Source organism: Corvus hawaiiensis, chromosome 9 (genome assembly GCF_020740725.1).
Source record: "Corvus hawaiiensis isolate bCorHaw1 chromosome 9, bCorHaw1.pri.cur, whole genome shotgun sequence".
NCBI lineage: Eukaryota > Metazoa > Chordata > Aves > Passeriformes > Corvidae > Corvus > Corvus hawaiiensis.
The window spans coordinates 16,417,349-16,441,191 of record NC_063221.1 but is presented as its reverse complement, the minus strand read 5'-3'; the positions used below and the strand labels follow the sequence as shown (position 1 = coordinate 16,441,191).

At 36.3% G+C, this 23,843-nt stretch overlaps 1 protein-coding gene across 7 annotated transcripts in view; it reads right to left on the bottom strand.

Annotated features, from left to right (window-relative positions):
- Nucleotides 1-1,212: 1,212 nt before the first annotated feature.
- Nucleotides 1,213-23,843, bottom strand: part of EVI5 (ecotropic viral integration site 5) — a 75,113-nt gene continuing 52,482 nt past the window's right edge. For 5 of the 7 annotated variants that reach the window (XM_048312725.1, XM_048312722.1, XM_048312726.1 and 2 more), the window contains 2 exons: nt 19,995-20,090; nt 1,213-2,486 (listed from right to left, as the gene is read on the bottom strand). In XM_048312725.1, the coding sequence (XP_048168682.1) occupies nt 2,181-2,486; nt 19,995-20,090 (402 nt within the window). In that variant the 3' untranslated portion in view covers nt 1,213-2,180. Of the gene's footprint in view, nt 2,487-6,919; nt 6,930-16,851; nt 16,952-19,994; nt 20,091-23,843 lie in introns of all 7 variants that reach the window. The other 2 variants (XM_048312728.1, XM_048312730.1) reach the window with 2 other exon arrangements.

Genomic DNA, 23,843 nt, shown 5'->3' with positions numbered 1-23,843 from the left:
TGCAAAATCATAACACTTCACTATTCAAACAGACAAGAGTTTTTATGGCCCTCCAACTGAATTTTGCGCCTGCCACTTATTATAGAACGTTACCTTTAAGAGAGGCTTGCAGCTGGTATTGATGACAGGCAACAAGACATTTGTCACCTATACTATTGGGCAACAATGATCCAGGTGCAAACATAAGTTAGCAGATGCTCATTAGAAAGAAAGAAGATGACTGTTGCTCATTTGTGAACAAAAGTGCTCCTGATTTGGTTTTGCATACATGACATTTTCAACAGGACTAAAGATCACTCGGCTAGTCCAACTCAGAGGTGGCAATTTACACAGGCTATACTTGGAACTACATATTCACTGGTAGGATGTGGGGAAATTTGGCAGAAATACTGAAACAACTTAGGAGCTGCAGAAATCAGTAATTTGGAATTTGTCACCCACACGCTTAAAGATTTAAATTAGATTGCAGCTGGGCAGATAATACTGTTGAGATGCCCATAATGTGCTGTTTCCATACAGTCTTCTCTATCATTCTTTGAACATTTTTTATCTCCTCAGTTGTGTGGTTTCTTTCTGAAAACATATTCAAAATAAAGGGAAAGGAAATGCCTAATGGGATTAGCAGATGCATTCAGCAGAATGCTTCCACACTTTTTGCACTTTTAAACAACTACATTGCTTCTCGTGGGTAGCAAACCAGTTAACATACACACTGCCTATCAGCACCAAACTTCTGCATTGCATCTTTTCATTTAATAGAACAGTTGGAAACATTGCTAAAAGAAGTCTTAAGGATTGCTTAATTACGTAAGACGGAAATAACAATATTCTTGACTAAAATGTGTCTGCAAGAGCAAGTAAATGTTCATATGACAACAGCAGAATATCTTGCTCTGTTCAAGAAGCTAAGGCTGTTTAACTGGATCTCAGTTTTCAGGAGACTGGAAGCAGATTGCTCAGCTAGCTCTTACTGCTTTGTTCATAACAGCTATTTTGTGATGGCACCAATAGTGTATTTCCTAGATAGTTCTGCAGTATAAACTGTAAGAGCACTGAATGTACATATTTTCACTGCACTGACCATGTCTTCATTAGAACTAACATATGAATAATTCTTCACCTTATTTGAACCTATCTAGAGCCCGCAAGTAACTATGTGTTAACCAGGGACTATAGCTTGGAAGAGACTAAACAGTAAATGCTGCAACCTTGTTAAATCATGAAAAATTTATTTTCATTACATATACATGAAGGTAAAAGATTTCAGTCAATAGTGTTTTGAACAAGCATTTCTGACATGAGCCTGTTAGTGTAGCTAGTCTGAAACTTAATGCAAAGTTAGTGTTTTTCTTTATTTAGTAATTCACTTTTAGTGTGTATATACAGAATTCATTTTCCTGTTAGAATACCAGAGACAGTAATATTGCAACATTTACATTCCTCATATAAAATGGAGTAATGTACATTTTCAGCTTGGTGTAGATACATAAATATGTACAAAATAAACATTATTGTAATTATCATATTCAGACCAGTTATTATTTAGCAACATCTAAAGCAGATGCACACAGATTTAAGTGAAAATGGTGAAAAACACCTTTATGACATTAGTGACCATTATTTGCATATATAAAGTAGTACAGATAAAGGCTCGTCTTTCAAGCCTTCTGTGGGCATCCAATAACTTTAGTAAAAAACCAAAACTAATTGAGAAGCATAAGATAATTATATGTATATATATGTGTGTAATGATCAGATGGTTTACTAGTGTCCATCTTGATCACAAAAGGGTAACAATGTAAAACATACACGTTTGTTCAGAGCATAAAATATTGCACAAAAGCAATTTCTTTTGAGGAAAATAATTCTCGTGTTTGTGAACAGCAAAAATGCTTCTTACACATTAAAGAAATAATATATTTGTAGTTTCTAAACCAAAGAACATTCAGTAATACTGTCAAAACTGTCATCCATCAACTCCTTCCCAGCCTGTTTTATGGCAATGGTATGTCATCAGCAAGATTTGGCAAAGAGAGAAGGCAGATAGACAGTACATGTATATTTATCACAGGCCAGACCAAATCCAATAGTTACCTAAACCAACTCTGGATGGCTTCAGTTACCCGACAATTTCAGCCTTAAAGAAATATGGAAGTCTTCAGTGCTAGTCACAGTGATAATCACACAGTAGTAGAGTAAGATTCCATTCTTCTCTGCTTAGAAACCATCTTGTCTGAATTTCCAGTCTGCAGGGCACTTTCTTCAGTATCACTGTCACTGCTGTCTACAAGTGTGTGATCCAAAGACATCTGACCAGTCCTCCTGTGTAGATGAAAGTTCATCCCACTCTCCTGTATGGAGTTAGTTATAAAATCTTCATCAGAAGAATGAAATGATTCATCATCTCCTGTGAAATGGTTGACAATGTGAATCCCATCAAAAGTGGGTTGGTCTGAGAAGTTTCTCTGGCCTTTTAGACATTTGATCTGTTAGAAAAATTTGAAGTTGACAATTAATCAGAGCTCAAGAATCCAGCAATAAAAAACCCCAAACAACAAAAACCAAACCAAAAGAACAAGTGCATTTTCAAGAAATGCCTCATTGAACTCTTACTGGATAAAATGAAAGATCTGAAAAGTACCACATTTGATGATCACTTCAAGTATTATAGTTTTAAGGCTTAATAATCAAGGTACCTAGAATCAATAATGAGAGATTCCTCTTTTACTGCATCTTTAATATCCCCACAAGGATGGTTTCTATTTTCTAGAGTGGCCTATTTGTTTCGACAGCAAACAAATAGCAGCAAATTTCTTTTGGCCTTAGCATTTTACTTTTACAGCTCCATTCTTTCTCCTATCGCCTGATTTCTTACTTGAAAAAGCCCCCCCTTCAAAGAACAGGGTCCCAAGTGAATATTGCAGCTTCTCACAGTCACAGAAAAAATCCCAGAGAATATGTTTAGTTCAGTCTACATTGTAACATTAGGTATCTTAATTATCTAATTCAGATCCAATGAGATTTCAGATCAAGTTGTACGAGAGAAATGTCTCTGTATAGCATAAACAGATTGTAGTTGCAATTTTAAGAGAATATCAAACAAGACAAAAATGATTGTCAGACCATGGACAAGGTAACATTTTAATTCAATGTGATGCACAGTGATACACAATTTCAACCATGCATTCAAGCTATTCAAAACTAAACCCCAAAGCACTAAAGTCTGGCAAGTCCCCTGTTAATTTAATGAAAAATAACTGCAGCTCATGGAAGACATTCTGGAGGTTGGTTGTTTTTGTGGTGTTTTGGTTTGTTTGATCTAGAATTTCATTTTTGTTAGCTTTTAGTAGCAAATACCTCAGGGTCAGTTTGACAGTCTAAGAGCATTAAGATAAAAAATCCTGAGGATGCAGATAAACATTAAAAATGGATTATAGAACCTTCCAAATGTCACTCTAAAAGCTTAAAAAGGAAGAAGCACCAAGTGCTACTTTGGAAGTGACTTTTTGCAGTAACAGACCTGGAGAATAGAAAAGAATAAAGTGCTGAAGAGTTTCTTTACAGAAATCTGTTTGATGTTTCATAAATCTGAAGCAATATTCACTTTGATAAATGAGAAGTGCATGTATGTCCTCAGTATTGACACCAATAGGAGATTTTTACCTGTCCATTTGGGGAAGAAGGAATCTCTGTACTTACCATGGGCTTGAGCAGAAGATGAGAATAAAAAGGAGTTGAAAAAAGATTACAAGAGTCATAATCATGCTAGAAGGCATTAAATTGCACGTTAGCATGTAAAAACTCCAGCTTTTGATGTTTTATCAAAAAATCCCTGTTAGAAATATGGGTACATGATGTAGATCTAAACCGTGGTTGTTACTATGCATACTAATGTTAGTTTTTTGCATTTTCTTTACATACACATAGGCTGCAGTTGTTTATGAGGACTTTGTGTAAAGGCAAGCAAAACAGAACTCCACATTTGCACAGCATAACTCATGATGCAAGCAAAATCAGCTTATACCGGAATAGATAATTTTTACTAGCTTATATACCGAGATGCAGAAAGCCTGGTAAAGACATTCTTGTGTTATTTAGAAATATTATTCCTGAAAATATCCTGCAGTATGATCAGATTAGCTGCCACATGAATTTTCCAAAACAGCTATCAATTTTAGTCACTAAGAAAATAAAACACAGAAACCCAACAATTTCTCTCCACCCTCACCACAGGAAAAAAAAGAACTGCTGTACAAGTGACTACAAACTTCATATTAGAATAAGAAATTATATGCTTTTAGGTCTGTACAGTTGAGCCATTGGTTCACCTGAAATTATAAAGCTGATACTCAATGTTAGTTGTTTTGAACACTCAGCCAAGCCAATGACCTCAGCTGTTTTCCTGAAGACTTAAACATGATACCTTTAGATGAACTTATTTAGGAAACATGACAAAATCATGGTTTCACAGTTTTAGGCAGTAACCTTTCCAAATGGGAGTCTGTGGAAAATGCTGTTGGTGAAAAGAGATCATGAATAGACACAGCCTTTGCCAGTTCCTAAAGGGAGTCTCAGAAAACACTGTTATCTTTGTGCATCCTTTCATTAAAATAACAAATCTGTGACCTTCCAGAAACCCTTTTCATCTGCAGCTTTACACTTGCCTGCCTTTTTTTCTTAAGTACTCCTCACATCCAAGGGGAAACAGACTGCTGTGAAGAAATGAACATACTGCAGAGAACACACACTACACATCTACCAATGTAACTTCTGTCTACTTCAGAAATGGCCACCTCAGCCAGAATACTACAGCATAGACCTTGTTTGTATTATGGGGATCAACAGGCTGGAGAGCAACACTGCTGAAGAGGACAATGGGGTCCTGACACACAGGAGGCTAAGCCTGAATCCACTCTGTCCCTGGGCAGTGATGAAGGCTAACAGCATACTAGGCTGCACTGACAAGGGCAAGTGTACTTTCATAGTTGAAGATAATTCAGGGGCCCCTCAACCTAATATTTGTTCAGGAGCATTTCTGAAGGAACTAGATAATTTGCAATTTTTATTGCAACAGGAAGGCTTCGTAAGGCTTCTCAAAGCATTTGAAACAACTTGCAGACAGCCTGCACGCCAATGCAGTTAGATACCTGTGGCCAATGCCACCATAAAGCTCTAAAATGGAGGTTTCCTAAAATGAAGTTTTGTACTCTCACATAACTTTACAGTCTAGCAAGTGAGGCTCTACACTCCTAAAAGAAAAAACAGTATCTTTTTTCAAGGCAGGAACATTACTGTCCTACTGGCTCAAGGCAACAGTCCATCAGCCTAATATGGTATCTCCAACAGTGACAACAGGCCTCCATTCACTTGTCCAGAAACTGTTGTAGCAAATATGAATGAAATCTTTTTCTAGCTGCTTTGACATGCATTTATACATCAGCCATCCATGACTGATTATATTATTTGCTGTCTATCTCCACATCTTCCTATGGCAATGAATTCCAGAAATTCCTTTATTTTTAAACTAATCTACTTGTTTTAGTAACTGCCCCCAAATTCTAATAATGCAGGAACAAGTGGTGAAAAGCAGTTCTGTGATCATTTTTCTGAAACTTAGATCACATCTTCTTCAGCTTTCTCTCTAGAGCAGATGAGTTCCAATTCGTTTTAGCCTCTCATAAACAGGGAGTAATCAAGATAACTGTAATTTCAGTTGCCCTTTAACTTCCCTACAGACCTTCTTTATAAACTCTCTACATCCATCTAGACAGCAAGTGGCAATACAACTCCCTTTATTTGGTTTTTAATATACTTCCTGTTGATGCCCAGCATTGCCTTGTCTGATTTGGCTGGTGCTGCATGTTAAGCCAGTGATGTCAGAGGACTCAATACCAACTTGAAAACATCTTTCCTGATTTGTAACTACCAATTCTATGTTTGCCATTGTGTAGGTATGGCTTAGATTTTGCAATAGATGAATAATCACCTTATTCACACAGAAGTTAATTTGTCATCTTTTTAAGACAGACTTGAGATTCTTGCTTGTCAGGGTTTCATTTGAACGTGGAAAAAGAGCTTAAGGTAGGAACTAAAGCATTAAGCTAAGATCTTGCCAATCATCTACCCAAGCATATCGAGAGAATGGGAAATCCAACTAAGGATTGGAATGCAGGATGTGTGGACCCAACCCAAACACAGCCTGCCCCCTCCCCCCTCCTGTTCTACTCTATCCTTATCCCTGAAGGAACTACAGCCATGTTGAGCAAAGTATGGACTTGCACCCCAGTGTCTCTTACTTTCTGTTCTCTTTTGTACAAAGAGTCAATGTTTGTTAAAGGCTTTCAGTTTTGTGTCTGGCCTTCCTTCATGTGAAGGGAGCTAGATCTCTGTCACTCCAACAAGTGACATTTAAATGAACCTGTTTCTTACTGCTTCACTTTTGCAAGAATCTCAAATCTGATCACATCTGCCAAAAAAATTTAAAAAAAACAAACAAACCAAAACCCAAAAAACCCCAATTAAAAAAATTGGTGTGGTAAACCCTGTGTGTTTTGCTTTTAATTCTCAAATCAAGGTCATATTGTCTAGATGACTGCAGCTTCAACTCAGTTTTCACTACTGCACATTCACATGGTCTTTAGGACATTTCAAAGGGTTAATAACATTATGTGATCAAAATATATATCATCATTATCCCTTCAAAAGCCAGCTGAATCAAGAACAAAACCTTAATAATGTGTGTATTTATATACCTTCTTGTGTCTAAAGAATTTAGCATTTTAAAGACAAACTGGTCAACATATGAAAATACTTCAACTGTACATACTCTTTAACAGGTAACACTGTACTTCCACAAATATAGAAGAGCTGGAAAAAGGTGAACAATCAGATCCTTGAACCTTAGAATAAACTTTCTTACCTGATGCTGACTGCCTCATCAAGCCAGGCGTGAAGGAGAAACAGTAAAGAGAAATTTAGAAGTTTTAAACAATTCAAAAGGCGTTCTATATTACATAGTAGAATCAAGTTTGAAGGGTGACAGTCAGTTGCAAGCAAGTTATATTTCTAAGTTGCTTTGGTTTTTTTGACTTGGGACCAGATGTCAAACTTTGAAGTGGGACTTTGTGAATGAGTTTGACTTAAGCTCTGGGAGATATTTTTATGTTGTAACCTGTGAGGTTTTAAGCTAGTAGTTCAGTGGTGAAAAGTTGAACTAAAATGCTACTGTCTGCTCCCTTTAAAAGGCTTCAGTAACTAATTATTGACATTTACTCAAGTCCAAAGTAATAAAGACAGGTTTTAACAAAGCTTGCCAATAAATATTAAATCTAGTCACAGTAAGATAACCAAGCAATACGCAAGTGACATCAAAATATGACCACTGCCTTGGGTGAATAAAATTGGCTTTGGCAGAAGGCAATATGTCAATTTAAATGTTTATTTAAAAAATAGAGATCCTGAATTCTCAGTGCTTTTACTTACAGGAATCTAAAAATCAGAATTCCCTCTTTATTTGTTCCAACCTTAGTAATAGTTGAAACTCTTCATAAGATTTCCTTCCTTCCAAACATGATTCAAAAGAAAACTAAAATGTTGCTGAAAGTATGATCTAACCACATTTAGCTGAAGAAACAAGTCATAAGGATTTTCAAATACCTCTCCTATAATTCAGAAAAACACTGTCAATTTGGCACCATGAAAATAGAGATTTAGGAGTCAAAACCTAATTACAAGCCAATAAAAAAATCAGTTATGATCTATTAAATTATAATCACATTTAACACGAATAAAAGCAAACTACTTGGAGTTCTTAAAACTTTCTGAGACTGTCCACAGCAGCTAATGGGATCCCTTATACTTAACAGCTGACTGCTACTTAGTGATGACTCTCCCATCGTAACGAGATGACTCCAGTTTAAGGCATACAGTATTATACTACCACTTCTTTAAAAATACTCCCACTAACTTTTTTTTGGAAAAATGCTTATCACAGCAAATGAAGTAATTGGACCATCTCCAATGGAATTAGTGGGAAATATGTTGCCATTAAGGACACAAATATCAGTTCAGACGAATATTACATCCAGCAGGTACTATGATGCAGAAGCCATTTTTCTCCTGTACTCAGCACTGGTTAGGCTGCACTTCAAGTGCTGTTTTCAGTCCTGGGCCCCTCAATTTAGGAAGGATGTTGAGGTGCTCAGTCACATCCAGAGAAGGGCAACAAGGTTGGTGAAAGGTCTAGAACACAAGCCCTATGAGGAGCAGCTATGAGCACTGGGGTTGTTAAGCCTGGACAAGAGGAGGCTCAGGGGAGAGCTTATCACTCTCTACAGCTCCCTGAAAGGAGGTTATAGCAAGATTTTTGGGGGGGGGGGGGGGGGGGGGGGGGTGTCTTCTTCCAGGCAACCAGCAACAGGACAAGAGGACATAGTCTTAAGCTGTGCCAGGGGAAGTTTACATTAGGAAAAAATTCTTCACAGCGAGTGATTGGGCATTGGAATGGGGTGCCCAGGGAGGCGGTGGAGTCGCTGTCCCTGGAGGTGTTTAAGACTGGATGTGGCACTTACTACCATGGTCTAGTTGATAAGGTGGTGTTAGGTCATAGGTTGGACTCAATCTCAAAGGTCTTTTTCAACCTAGTTCATTCTGTGACTGTGATTTTTGGAGTTTATAAATGGATTCAATCTAATATAGCTGCAGTGCCATTTCTCCACATCTTTGAGCAATTGTAGCAAAAACCCCTTGAAACTGGCAATAGAAGCTAATCAGAAATCAGAGCAAGTAGTAAACTCTAAGCTGTATAATCCTACTGTGGGCCCAAGCAGTAGAGCAGTGAATGACAATATTAAATACCTGAACAGACCTAGGCTTCTTTTTCTGGCTGTGCCAGTATGGCTGCTATTCTTCAAAGTTAAAAAACCTAAAGAGTCTCTGTACTGGCTTTTTTTCCCCATCTATAGTAGGCTTAAAAGCCTACTATATGAGGTACTACAACATTAATTGAATCTGCCCCACTCATCATTAGCTCTTTGGAAACCAAGATTATGTATGCAGTTAATTACTAAAGTCTCCTGTTTAAGGAGACTATTACCTTTGTTTTTGAAGCTCATACTTTTAAAAGGATGACCAAGAATAACATATTGCTATACAAACTGAAATATTTATCTCAAATGAACTTTGCTGACCATACCACTAAACAGAGTTCAAACCCCTCCAGTGTGTTGTAAGCGAAAAGCAAAAGAGCAGCAGAGAATTTCCAAGAATGAGTAATTTCAGGCTTTGGGGTTTTTTAACAGCATTTAAATATTTGGCCTCTGTTTTAAATTGCCAGCTTCTGTAAGTCATATTCAGTCTAAGAGTAATACAAAATGTGTTACAAAATCCCTATAGCTGTTAGGAAGCTTAAATAAAATCTACAGAACTATTTTAATGCATTGAAAGAAAGCTCACCCCAGTTGTCCACCTGTTTATTTCAATTGCTCTGAATGTACTCTTAAATTTCTTAAGTTTTTATAAAAAGTTTTATTATCATTTTGAGAGCACTTGAGCTAAAACAAAATATGATAAATTAAGTGTATGTTGTATATCAGTTTTACCATAGACAAGTCTGCTGTATTGTAAACGTGACAAAGATTAAAACCAGCAACAAGCGTTCAGACCAGAAGGTTTCCAGTGAATCAGAACAGGAAACCAATAAAGCGATCAATGGGAGGTCATGACTTTATGATCACTGCACTATATGGTTAAAGTATCTGGTTTTGATCTAGTACAATGTAATCAAGTTAAACTTTGAAGTTAGGTATGAAATGTGTAATTGAAGTAGCAACAGCGCTGAGGAATACCCAATTGTTAATGCTATTTTGAAAAGAAGTCAGTATTTGGTAACTGTGTCAGGTTTTACTTCTTGAGGGATTTTTTTCTAAGATCTGACAGGTTTGTTGTAATGAGACTGTGTGCAATTCCAAAGGAAGTTCCAAGATGACAGGCCTAGGAATTTTCCTTCTACCTACTAGCTAGTTATTTATAGAAAGTTCCCAGAAACTCTTTCTACAAGAAGCTGTAATGGAAGTGTTTATTTGGAGTGAGGACATGGCAAGAAAAATATTTTAAATCAGCAGTATAATCACACTTAATGTACTGCAATTATTATATTCAAGAAAATACCTAAATCTCAATACTCCTTCTCCTTACCGCATGCATCTATAAATACAAACGTTACTGAAACCTCAAGCATTAACTAGAACGTACTGGCTGATAGAGACTGAAAATGCGCCCATTACAGGCAACAGTTACAGGAAATGAGCATTTCACACTTTTACTCTGTCCTTTTAAAGCAGGATTTAAACTCAGCATTTTTAAATGGACTAAGTAACATTTTTACCCCTGATTGCAGAAATGACTTTCATCTGTGCTGGCTGCCACTCAAATTGATAAAAGAATTTTAGGAGGTGTTTCTACCACATTTCCACTGTTCGCCCCACTTATATTCAGATAAGCTTACGGAGACCTATTACAAGCTAATATATAGCAGTCTTCTCCTGAGCTTGTTTTCTTCCATAGCTGGCACCTGTGTATGGGTGCTAACACAAAATTTTTGCAAGGAACAACCACTCAGATAAACCAGTGGAACCTCAATTCCTCCATTTTTCAATCCCCAAAACTTGATTTATAGGTGGAAAAACATATCTGACATAGCTCTGATCAGTAAAGCAGACAGGTCATGCAATCAAGACAATCAAGAACATTATTGCCATGATAAAGAAATAACTTTATCTATAATCAGTTTACTTGCTTTGGCAATCCACATAAACTTTAAAGGACACAGTGTAATTAATTATAGCTAGCTATATTCATCTCTAATGTAGCAATCGAGAACTGTTATTACATTGCTCAGCAAGACAGATCTGGAGCTTTGATGTGTAGAATACAGTCAGGAAAAAAACAAAGGGGGAAAATATTTATAAAAACAGCAATCGCCAATCTTCATTTATTTTACCATTGAATCTAACCTGTAATAAGTGGCAGTGAAACAGTTAAGATTCATACCAAAAATCATTGCCCTCATCCAAGTAAACAAAGTCATACCTGTTCCATTTAAGGACAGACTACATCACTGTCCTGGTTTCACTGATCACATTTAGAGGTTTCCTTCACCCTCACGAGGGATGGAAAATATTTTGTTGATGGTGTTACCAGGGGGGAAGGGAGAGGAATAAACCTTGTCTGATGCAAAGATGCCAATGCATGGAATGAAATACCATCATTATGGAATCAATACTGACATTTTGGGCAAGCATAACATGTCTGTGTTAATTACACTGTGACCATTCAAAGTTAATTGAATTAAACAAATGATGGTCATAAAATACACATTCTTCCATTGTATGTTCCATCTGCCTGTTGCTTGCTTATTTAGTGAGATAGCTGCCAAATAGCTGCTTATTTAGAGATTTAGCTGCTTTATTAAGGGCAGGGTAACTAAACTGGAGAAAGTTACTGGATAATTAAGTCTCCCAATCAGTTCAGTCTTTCAGTAACAATCTGGGCATTATCAAGCCAGTATAACATCTCTGACTCTTAAGGACAAGCTGAGTTAAAGGAATAAAGCAATTCACTTTTCTAAAGCATAAAGTATATATTTAACTATCCTGTGTAGACAAAGCTGCTACATTAGACTGGGTGTTTGCAAACCACATGACCTCACAAACGCTATCTTATCATATCACAGGTTCCTCAGACTGACCACAACCACTTAAATCAGGCTCTGCCAGCACAGAGGCTCTGTAACTTTGACACACACTAGTAAAGCAACTACATTTTTAGCTGCCCTTGCAAGAACTTTACTTGTGGGGAGGGAAGAATCTGATCATCTCTTGTTCAACTGTGCTTGCAAGATATGGTAAAAGAAAAGCACATGATTTATTGTGCTATAAAATTCCACCACAAGCTGAAATGCTTACTTTGTAAATCGGAGGGCTAACATATTTCCTTTCAGAGACAACATTTCTTATCAAGTAAGAAAACATTTATAGAGAGTCACATATTTTGAAAGCATTTGTCTAGTAAAAAAACTATTAGAAGATGTTAATGTGACTCTAGTCTGTATTGAGAAACAAGTGCTTTACAAGAGTTAATACAGGACTCTCAACCAACATTACTGAGAACTATGAACGGAAAACAATTGACTGAAGTAAAAATTGACTGGAATGAATCCCACAAATCTTAGCTGGTTTTATAAAAGTGAGCAAGTAAAATGACAGTTTCCCAGAGACAAATGTAGGTGTGCTCGTACTACATGAAAAAAGAGTAGTAAACTTCTTCCAGAAGAAATGGGGGTGGGGAAATAAGTGTGCAAGAGACTGAGTAAAAGAACATTTTATCTAATTGCAAATATTACAGGAAGAGTACGAGGCCTTTTGGGCTCTGCTGGTTTTTCCCTTGTTCTGATGAAAGAAATGTTACTTATTTCTGTTCCTCAGGTACTTAAATGGTGATAAATCTGATCTCTCATTCTCATTTGCACACATGATCTGATCCACTGCTATCCATCACTCTCTAAGTATGTCTTCAGAGAACTTAAAAAAATTTCTGGTAGGTTTAACTTTAACTAGAATTCACTTTCCCCAGTTAATTCTCATATCTCCATTATGCAAAGCTATGTTATTTACTCCAAGTTATTTGCTCTACTTCTGAATGTAGTCTAGTGGTAAGCATTGAATTTGACTCAATGGAAGCCTAATAATAAAATTAACAGAGAAAAGGAATAATGCTTCCTCACTGGTATACCATCATCAAGCCCAGATGCAATTACGATGAGAGAAATAGGAGCTAGGAATGCTGCTAGCAGTGGCCAGCCCATCTCGTGCTACTCCAATGGGCCATAAGCAGCATAATAATTTTGTTCTCACCTATGGCCAATGCAGGAGTCATCACTTAGCTGCTTGTAAAGATATTCCCTCATCTCTTCCAGGGACAGCCTGGATCAATCTGTGCTGGGGCTCAGAACCACTCACTGATTTAAGATTATTAGCTAATAATAAAAAAAACAAGGAGGAAATAATTTGACAGCTTTAAAACACAGTTTACCTACCATATAAGTTTATGGTATTTAAGACTAAAGGAACTGTTAATGTGGTTTAATATTTCATTTGGTGTACTGTAGTGCATTGAATTTTATTTAGGTATTTTATTGTGTGGCCCATACAGGTGAATTTTTTAAATCCTCCACACTGATGAGCTACAGTTCACTTTCCCTTCTCCATTTTAGCTTCAGCAGTGAAAGCCTAGCAATCTAATGTAAGTTGCAAGATGTATCCTTAATTCAGCCATATAACCAGTTACTCCTTTGGTCACAACTTATACATTATTTATCCTCAAAGTCATTACTTAAAGCATCTTGAATTTTATTTACACAAGCAAAATCTTTTAAAAGCATAGTATTTAATCTCCAACTTTTATATCTCTTCATTAAGCCAATCTTAAAATGTTAGCTCACCAAGAGCAAGATGAGACCAAGAGATAACACCTCTATCAGAATCTTACTGACTGCATTAGGTTCTTGAAACATAATATCAGATCCATTCCTAGATAAACTATACCTATGTGGACATGGAAGAGTAGTAAACTAATGCTCACTACTACTTTGAAGAGCCGTCAAGTTTTCAGATACTGAAATGGGAAATACCTTTAAAAGCACCCCATTTTCTGCATTGTCAATATGCAAGAATTTAACCTCTAGAATTTCACTTAAAGGTACTATTATAAAGTCTTTTGAATGCCTGAAAAATTATTTTGGCAAAATAATAATGCTCCAGTTATTTGCCATGTTGTTCTTCTTAATCAGCCATGCTGAGATATTGTTAACTGGACAAGTTTGCAGAGAGTTTTCTAAATGTTAGAACAGTATGCCACACTAACATCAGAATTTTGGTTTTTGGTCAAATATCAAACACACCTGAATAAGATTTGCACATCATCCTTGCTTCTTCTCAAAATATTGCAACTAATTATTCGTCAAGAGGATATCTCATTAGAAAGAAACAGCTAGGAGAAAACTCTGTATTCTCCCTCTGACATTGGTCAATATAAGATGCATGCAGGAAAAAAAGGCAAAATATGTAGTGGTACTTTCACAATGTTCTTCCTAAACTCCAGCTATCAGCTCTCAATTCCTGGGGAGTGGAATAATCCCTGCAGATGGACAAATGCCATAGTAAAATTGAAAAATGGGCTATATCTTCAACATCTATATTCCTGCTTTCTAAGAAAAAAAATGTCTTAAGTGAAGGAAGCACTGTTTCTGTATGTTGCTGTTGCCTTTCATAAAGCTGTCCTCTAACACAGCCAATACAGATCTGCAGTCCCAAATTGTAGAGGCTACTTGCTTTTGTGAACTTCAACACATGTTCGACAGAATTCAGCTTTTAGTATGAAAGCTGTCATAAGATTAAACCAAATCCAAACCAAATTTGAAGTACTGTAGTATATAAAGATGAAAAACTGAAATTTAACAGCAAAACAAACACATTAAAGGATTCCAAGAGAGCCAAAAATCACCTAACAGTGTGACAAAGGCAAACTTTGTAAAGTTTCATGTGAAACAACTTAAGCACTTTGTCCTAAATCACAAAGTCTGAAAGACTGGAAACCACTTGCTTTTGTCTCCAAAGGTGTCTTGCGGTCTGCCAGTGTAGTTTGTGGGTAAGCACATCAATTCTAATCTTTTGTACCACCCCTGTAATCTAGGTAACACATACAAGCCTTGCAACATCCAACAGGAAGCAGAGGCAGCTGCTGGGTAATATATATAAAGTTACTGCACATACAGAGGGGTAGTGCATGAAATGCAGAACTTCAGCAGTTTATAAATCATTTAATTCCATTCAGTTTGAATTGAAAGGAAAAGGTGGGAAACTACAAGCAACCTCCTCCTTAATTCTCCAGTATATGATTTGTGTTCAAAAGAATAACAGCTTGTTCAAGAGTCACAGTTTTCTTAAACCTTCAAATTAATGGAAGCTTGTAACAGTCCAAACTTCCAAAGTATTCATTTCCACATAGCTTAACAGCTTTACTTCAGTACTACCTACTTAATGAGATATTCTCTTGAACAGTAAAAATGTTTTACAGAAGTTGCTTTCAGTTAACATTTCTGTATCTAATCAAAGGCAACTTCTGTGAAGCATCAGTAATCCTCATGCAGCCTGAAAGTGTCTAACCACAGTACAAATCTTGCAGTGTCTGTGTGCTCATGCCATTTGTGTTACATCAGTTAAAGCACATGAACTGGAAGGTCAAGTGACAGAATAGACTGATTGCTAGATTTTATTTCTCCTGTGCCAAACACAGGGGAACCAAGCTTCTGTACTTACTGACAAGAATAACAAAAGTTGCTTCACAGAAGTTGCAGCCTGTGATAAAGCATTTTAAGTTAAAATCCCACTAAGCTAGAAGTTAAGAATGCTGCAGAGATAGCTTTAACAATGGGAGGGAAATGGAGGAAGAAAGAAAATGCTAGGTGGAAAGACTTCAAATTAATGAAAAGAAGAAATGGCAACTGAACACAGGATTCTGAAAAGGCAAACAGTGTGTCTAATAGTACATATTAAAAGCTCTCAAAGAAGTTTACATCATGACTTCCTGTTTGTGATGATCCTCAACATTTCAGGTTTTCACACTACTTTCAACCTTCAACAATAAAGTCCTAAGTCACAACCACCTAACAACTTTGTACCCAATAAAGCAACTCAGCCAATAAGGAGAAAAGGAAGTACAGCACTTAATATACGTGACTTATCACAGGATTAGCTACTAGCTAACTAGAAATACTTCAGTCAGAGTGTCCTTTCATTATGCATTAGCTGTTCTTTGAATTGATAAGTTGTGTAAAAGATTACAGGATAGCTGTCAGTAACTTTCTAGGCAATGAGCACAAAACCAGATATGTTTACTAAAGTTCAAAATGCAAGTAAGTAGTAATTGATCTACATGTATTTGATTTCTGAGTGAAGTTATGATTGCACTGAGGAATTTAAGAATTAATTCACTATTTTACATAACATTACAAATTTTGCTCAATATTTAAATTCTAACCCATATTTGGGTGTTCAAGTCAGTGCAAAGAAAGAGGTGCATGTAAATACATTTAAGATAATGTGCACAGAACTGCAGAATTGTTAAGGTTGAAAAAGGCCTCTACAGAGTCCAACCACTAACCTAACCCTGCCATGTTCACCACTAAAGCAGAAATTTACAGAAGTCTAAAAGTCTAGTAGAGCAGAAGTCTACAACTTCTTCTTACAAGGTTCTCAAAGCTCCAAATTCTGTTTGTTCTTCTGAAGTGTTCATCAAATATATGTTTAAGACTTACTCTGAAGTAGTCAATATTCAACTCAGCTTACCATGTTACAGAAATCCTCTGGTTAGGTATAAAAGGAATCAGGCAGGTAGTTTGTTAGAACGAGCCGAAAATCCAATAATTCTATTTGTAGTTATTTTACTGTATTTGAATGGTAAGAAAAAAGGTGTATTTTTCTATTTAATTACCTTATACATTTAATACCAATGTGGCTCATTGGTTCAAATTTGGGTGCCATACTACCAATTTCCAGTACTTGCAGTTTTATTCAGTAACAGGAACACAACTTGAATTGACTACAAGTAAGTCTTCTTATAATATTATTTGAAAGCTGACTATAGCATTAGTATTCCTAGATGAGTAATAAAAGCAGCTGAAATTTATCCTTCAGGCTGCAAGCTGCATTATATTTAAGAAGCATGCAAAATTTTGAGCTCAGAAAAAGATGACCAAAAATAATTGTATTTTTAAAAAGTTTTGTATATACTTACAAAAACTTCCAGCCAATTACCCTTTGTAATCTGAGTCCATTGATTCATCATTTGATATAGCACGCAGAGTTGCAACACATTGCTGATTTAGGTTACCCCATTGGAACGGGTGAGAGAAATATCTGAATACCAAGGGCCAAACTTTCCTCACTTAGTCAAGAAATGGTACAGCAGCAGCTTGCTGCACCTGTGCCATAGCAAACTCCCAGCCCACCTTTTAGTAACCAATTCAGCTTTAGACACGGGGCAGTAATAGTGACTCTCTGCTGGCCTTATTGGTGTTCCTCACCGATACCCTAGATTTACCCTGTGCCTGGCTACTAGCCTGGCTTGCAAACACTGATGGCACAGTAGACCTTTACAAGAACTCTGCAATCAGGATGGATTATGCTGTTGCCACAACTTGGTACCATCACCATCTGATGGATGATATCACAGAACAGAATTAAAGCATATAGCTCCTCCAGGCTCCACTGATAGAGAAACATATACATTCACACTGCTGGCCAAAGGCACAAAATAGTACTTATCCAAAAGCCAGAATATGGACTTAGTCTGCAGCTACTTGTATTCAATATAGGATTTGGTCATTATTTTGTTCCATCCTTCAGATGGAGAACCTGCAACTTTTCTGGTGTAAAAATCTGTAAAAATGCAGTGCTGGAGAGGAAAAAAACGTTAAATATGCAGAATCAACATTGATGGCCATGCCTAGATGTTTCATCTTGTTTCACACGTATCCATCCCACTCCTATCTTAAATTATAACTTTTGCTTTAATTAACATTTGCATTTATGTGCAGCTTAAAGTTACACAATTACAATATATTAGAAGGTAACCATACAGTCACCAAGAGCTCTGTTCCTTTTCCAGTGCCTTTTACATGCTAACCAGTTGGGAGATTGTGGTTAGCATGTCACATACGCCATCACCCTATCTTCAGGAAGATGCATTTGCAAATGTGTAACGTTTCTTTTAGCTTTTGCAGAAGTAGAATCAGAAAGCATCTAGCCAAAAAACAAAGAACATGGTCATTAATGGATATATGCATGAAGACACTTCAGTGCAGATTTAAGGAAGTTGTTTATTTAACTGGCATTGACTGAATTATACTTCTAACATTTAGCAGTTGAGAGCAAACATTTTTGTCTCTTCCTGTTGCCATTTTCTTCAGATTTTGCTTTTTGAGGAAACACTGCAGGAAACACTACTTTCCCTCTTAATATTTTATTTAAAAACTAGACAAATAGATACGTAACAGTAAGGGTGAAAGGGAAAAAGAAGTCATTAGTAAACAAAGACTTCCAGGCTTGAAGAAAGTCTGTAAAGAAACATGGAGAATGCTGCCAAGGTAGAACATGTTTATTACATACAGAATTTCATAAACTCCTAGAATCACTAAAGTCAGAAAGTAAAATCTGTAAAATCATCAAGTCAAACCACTTCTTCTTACTGTTTCTATGTATGCTAGAATGATTTCCTCCCTATCGTGTTTACCTAGTTTGGAAATTAAAAATTTAGCCACCACAAAGCACGTATTGGAAGAGGAGCACTCTTCTACATGGAATTACTCAAACTCTGCTATTATTGAAATTTATGTTCTTCATAGCATTTCCTTTCTGTCAAAGTGAGATGCTGATAATGATTTGTCTAGATTGAACTGTTTAGGAAATCACTGGTATTACTCAGAATTATCATTATTCTGTGAGCTTATGAACCTCATCTTCATTCCAACCTGTTCACATTAACTCATGCACATTAAAGATGTACAGTATTGCCTGCTTTCATGACAATCCAGTTGCTCAGCCAGGCATATAACAAATTATTGTATAGACAAAATAATGCAACAGCTTTTCAACAGTAATTCTACTTTTCCCCGAAAGCACTGTTTCTTACCTTTTAAACTGACACTGAGCAGAGGAAAAAGTCAGAGGGAAAAGTGCCTTATTTTGTTCATAATGCAAAAATACACTAAATAGCTGGCTTTCTGGGAATTCTTCAAGCAAGCAACAAAGCAAACTAGCTAGAGTGCTTTAATGGAGAAAGCCAGGTTATTGATTTTTAAACCTGTTTTTAAGTGAGCTTAATGATTGGTAAAGGTGCTGGACTGATGGCCCTAGAGACTATCCTTAATCTATAACATAGTGATCTATAGCATAGACAACATTCCAAGATCCTCAACTGTGTTATAAGTCTCAAGGGATTAATCCTAAAAGCTTGGATCTACTAAGATTGTTAGGAAAACACCATCTACACTTAAAGAAAGGATGTGTTTGTTTAATTAAAGGAAAAAGGCAACAAACAATTAGATTGAATTGCTCTACAATCCTATGGTTTTAAGCAACACTTTCAGGGCTGTGTATGAAAAGGCTATAGAAACAGAAGCAGACTTCACTGCAAAGATGACCAGGCATTTTGTATTAGGTAAAATGTAGTATTAGGTAAAAACATTTCTTCACAATGCAGCATGAACTGAAATGAGCCAGTGAGCACAGGAGTTACATAAGCCATCTCTGTTTCAAGACCTTCTGATCTTTTTTAACAGAAAATTACTACAACTACTAGAGCAAGGAAGTTTGAAGACAGAAATTTCATAGACTGAAGGTTCTGACAGTTTAAAACTTAAAAATCTGTTAACTGATATTAAGCAAGCATCCTTTTTTTTTTTTAAGCAATCTCAGTATATACCACATAAAATTCATCCTTGCAACAGCAAGAACCAAGAAATTTACTCATGGATTCTTCCACTTGCACAAATGAAGTTTAATTTCTAATTACAGTAGCCTTAATAGTTGTACCAAATAAAGACATAAAGGAGCTTATTCTCATATATGCAGTTCCAAGTGGAGTAAATGCAACATGATCAACTCATTAATTAAGAAAATTAAGGAAAAAGCCGAGATGGAACATAAATGTCAATCTCATTTAACATCAAATCATGTAACTAAACATTCTTTTGTTCTCTTACATCCCAAGATAAAGGCAAGATTCATGAATAAGAGTTTTATTGCATTCATTTAAAATAATGTACTTTGGCAAAAACAGGTACTGAAGATGTATTAACTATTAAATAAGCAAAACCTGCTACAGGTGAAAGGACAAAAGGTACAAGTGATCAGAGACTGTAGTATAATATCACTTACCTCATGATTCAGTTCAGCTATCTGATCTTTCAGTTCTCTGATGTACTGGTTAGAATCCGATTTATTAAGCTGCCCTTGAATTTTTCCTTCTTCTTTCTGTTTTGGTTAAAAAAAGGAATCATATTCAAGTTATTCAAAGATCTACTATATCAAAAATCTTATTTTAACCGTCTGCATATTTTTGTCACAAACAGAAGCTCTTCCCAGATACCACCCAGCACGTTCATTTGGTTGAAATTACAGCAGGTATTTAGAGGTGACAGTGGCTCAGACCAAGCTGACTCTCTCAATAGTACCAGGTAGGATGCTATGGTGGAGTATGAAGAATTAACAGCTTCACAGGTGGAATCCACATCCTATATACGTGAGATTGCATTTTAGTAAACCACTCCTACAGAATACTATCAATACATGGAACATATCTTAGTGTACTTTATTTTCACTAATGTAAAGTTTACATTTAGCAACAAGACATTTCCTTTTGTCTCCAAGTAAACAAAACCATTCTTTCCTTGCATTGTGGGACATGCCCTGGGAAACACTACATAAGACAAGCCTTTTTCGTCCTGTAGGAAGAATTGTAACATCCAAAATATGGTGGTATTTGTCACGTAGGAGTTCCAGAGAGTATAAATGAAGAGAGAAATGTCCCCTAATACCAATGCTTCAAGAGGTATACAGAAAAACTGGCAAGTAAAAAAAGAAAACCAACCCAAACAAAAATACATGAAGAGGAATATGACATTCCACTCATTTGTCAACCAAATGCAGCTCCTACGTTTCAGGATGCTTGAAAGGTTTCATCTGCACTGAATGCCTGCAGCACTGGTTTCCATCTTGTCCCTAAAGGGAATCCTAATGTGACTGAACCAAACTTGGCAGAACTGAGATAAATAATCACCCTGATGAGGAATGCACTCCATGTCTTCTGCTTGCTACTAATAAAATGCAGAACAACTCTGCTCTTGACTTTTTCCAGCTAAGTAATTTCTGAAGCAGCCACCAGCTCTAGAGAATGCAAGCACCTTGATATTGTATAATTCTTTACCTTAACTGTAAATCACATACAAGCAGTATATTACAGAAATACAAATAAAATGGAAATATATTGTTTTTCTACCTATAGCTCATTTTGCTGAAGTTTTAATTACACTTGAAGAAAGCAAACAGTTTACTTAAACAGCCAAATTGAAAGTCATTTGCAAAGAGAAGTTAAATATCTTTTAGAATGAAAAGTGTTAACTGTTCTCAAAAATTAAGACAAAAAGCTTTAATGGAGAGGTCCCTTTAAAACACCCCTCTGAAATATACCCAGGACAGAACTTTGAGGAGAGATAACATGCTACCTTCCAAACCTTTTTCCTGAAAGAAGAGAACAATTTAGAACACTGTCAGTGTTGGCAGTATCAAAGCAATATCTCTTTTTTTGGGCTTTGTTTTTCTTGCAGTGAGGTATGCATTACAAAATTACCCCAAAAATAATTTTGTCATATTAATTCCCACAATCTGTAACATGGAAGAACAAGATCCTTTAATGCATAATTCCATACTGAACCTAGTTTCCAAGGTAACCTATGGCTAAATTCACACACACAAGTAGTATTAATATTAACAGTATTACTAATAGTTCCTGTCCTAAATAGTTAAAAAAATCCCAAACACAGTCTAACCCCGTCATCTCTCTCTACAAGAATGACTACTGGCCTATGAAACAAATGCAACATAACCTGCAGACTAAAAATACATCAGCATATGAAAAAATCTTCCTTGCTGTCAGACACAGATTCCACACAATGAGAATGACCTGATCTCTTGATGTAGCAGGAATATATGGGAGAAATGCTTGTCTTAAGCCCTTTCCCTCTGTTTGAAACCTTGACTTTCCCACTTAAGCCTCTAATTCTATGGACTCTACTATGTCACTGTACACTATGCAATCAAAATGCAACAGTAAAGCAAGATTTTAGCAGAAATAGAACAGAGGTGCCACAGTCCTTTTAAAACAGAAGTGTAATAAACAGCTGAGCTTACACAGAAACTGGGTGCACAAGAGGCCATGAAACAGGCACTCCCAAGGTCAGTATAAACTAACAGCAGAAGCAGTAACATTTAGCAGGTTGGGTTTGGCACACAAATAGCTGTTAGTGTATATCATATGGGAATTACAACTTCCATTACATTTAAGTGGTTTTATTGTTACTTTTTATTCTAGAAACAGTACTGTAAAGTTAATGCAGATATTACAGAATAATTGTGTGTATTTGCTCACAGAACAACTGACTGTAGCTACAGTCAGTTGGAGCTGAATGGAAGGCATAAGCCTGGCTTGCAAGATGCCCATTATTAGTGAAATGCAAGTAAGTTTCAGTTTTCCTTTCAGAGCTACAGATTTTGTAGAGCTGGCAATTCACAAAAAAAAAAAAAAAAAAAAAAAAAAGGAACCCTGCAATGGCATCTTCTACAAATATACTTTAAGAAAGGTCATGCTGTAACTTCCTCTTGCAACATTCAAAATTGGAAGCTGATCCTTTTAACTGGCTGCAAAAAAGTCACATATTTCTAATTAAATAACCCCATGTTCTGTGGGCTACCAAGTCTGTCTGCAGTGGATAAATTGGAAGGATGACATAGAAAAAAAAATAGGAAAAGGCATCAGAGTTTTCTTTACAGCTGCTGTTCATCTCTGACCAATAAAAAAAGATATAGTCTACTAAGTTGATCACACCGTTGTCCTTTACAGATGCTTATGCAAGTGTGGTAGCAAACCACTGGAAAACATGCAGGAGTCAGACACCAAAGCATTAAAATATATTTTAATTTCTATCAAAATCATCTAATTTAGAGAATAAATAATAAGTAGACAGCTGAAAGCTTACATATATTTAATGAACAAAAAAGGTCCTTCAAAGTTTTATCTGTCATATTATTATTTTTAAGTTACCCAATATTCTTTAATATCAAATGACTGATATTTCTCGTCAATACATACATTTTTATACAACTACAAAGTATTACCATAATCTTCCAAATTGTTTCACCTTCCAGTGACATTTCATGTTAGAAAGTAATCTGAACCTAATGCAAATATTTCCCACCCTCTGATGAGCATTCATTAATCAAAGGTAAATTTTAATGTGAGGAACTTAAATTTGGTAGTAATATTTTTTAACAGTAGCTTTTCATTAGGGGAGCTTGACACCACCACCTCCGCCTCCTTTTCTCCAAACTAAACAAGCCCAAAATCCTTAGCCACTCCTCATAGAACTTTCTTTTCAGCCCTTTCACCAGCTTTTTTAATTATTACCCTATAGACACCTTCAAGGACCTTCATATCCTTTTGAAATCGTGGGGCCCAGAGCTGCACACAGTACTCAAGGTGAGGGCATACTATCAGTTACTACACAGTCACACTGACATAAGAAAAATTAAATTGCTTTCATGCAGCTTAAGTTCATTTAATGCTTCTAATTGTGGCATTTACTTTAGTAGGAAGTAGACATTTCACTCTGCATTGGTTGTATACTGTGCTTGAATAGTTTTGTACTACTGCGCTTGAGCAACTTTGCACTTCTGAGGAAAGCACCCAGATCAACTGTATGGGTTCAAAACTGAATGTTACGACTCCACTTACAATTTAGAAGTCTTCAAGGTATGAATATCACACCTTTTAAAAGAGAATAGCATAAGCAATTACGTGTTTAATTTTTTTAAATCTAGATTTATACACATAGGATGTGGGCTGCTGGTTTGGTTTTTTTGGTGGTGGGCTTTGAGGGGGAGCACTATTATAGAAAATCTGTGATACTTGGAGAGGTCACAACACAAAAACTAGCTGGTCGCTAGGCAAAT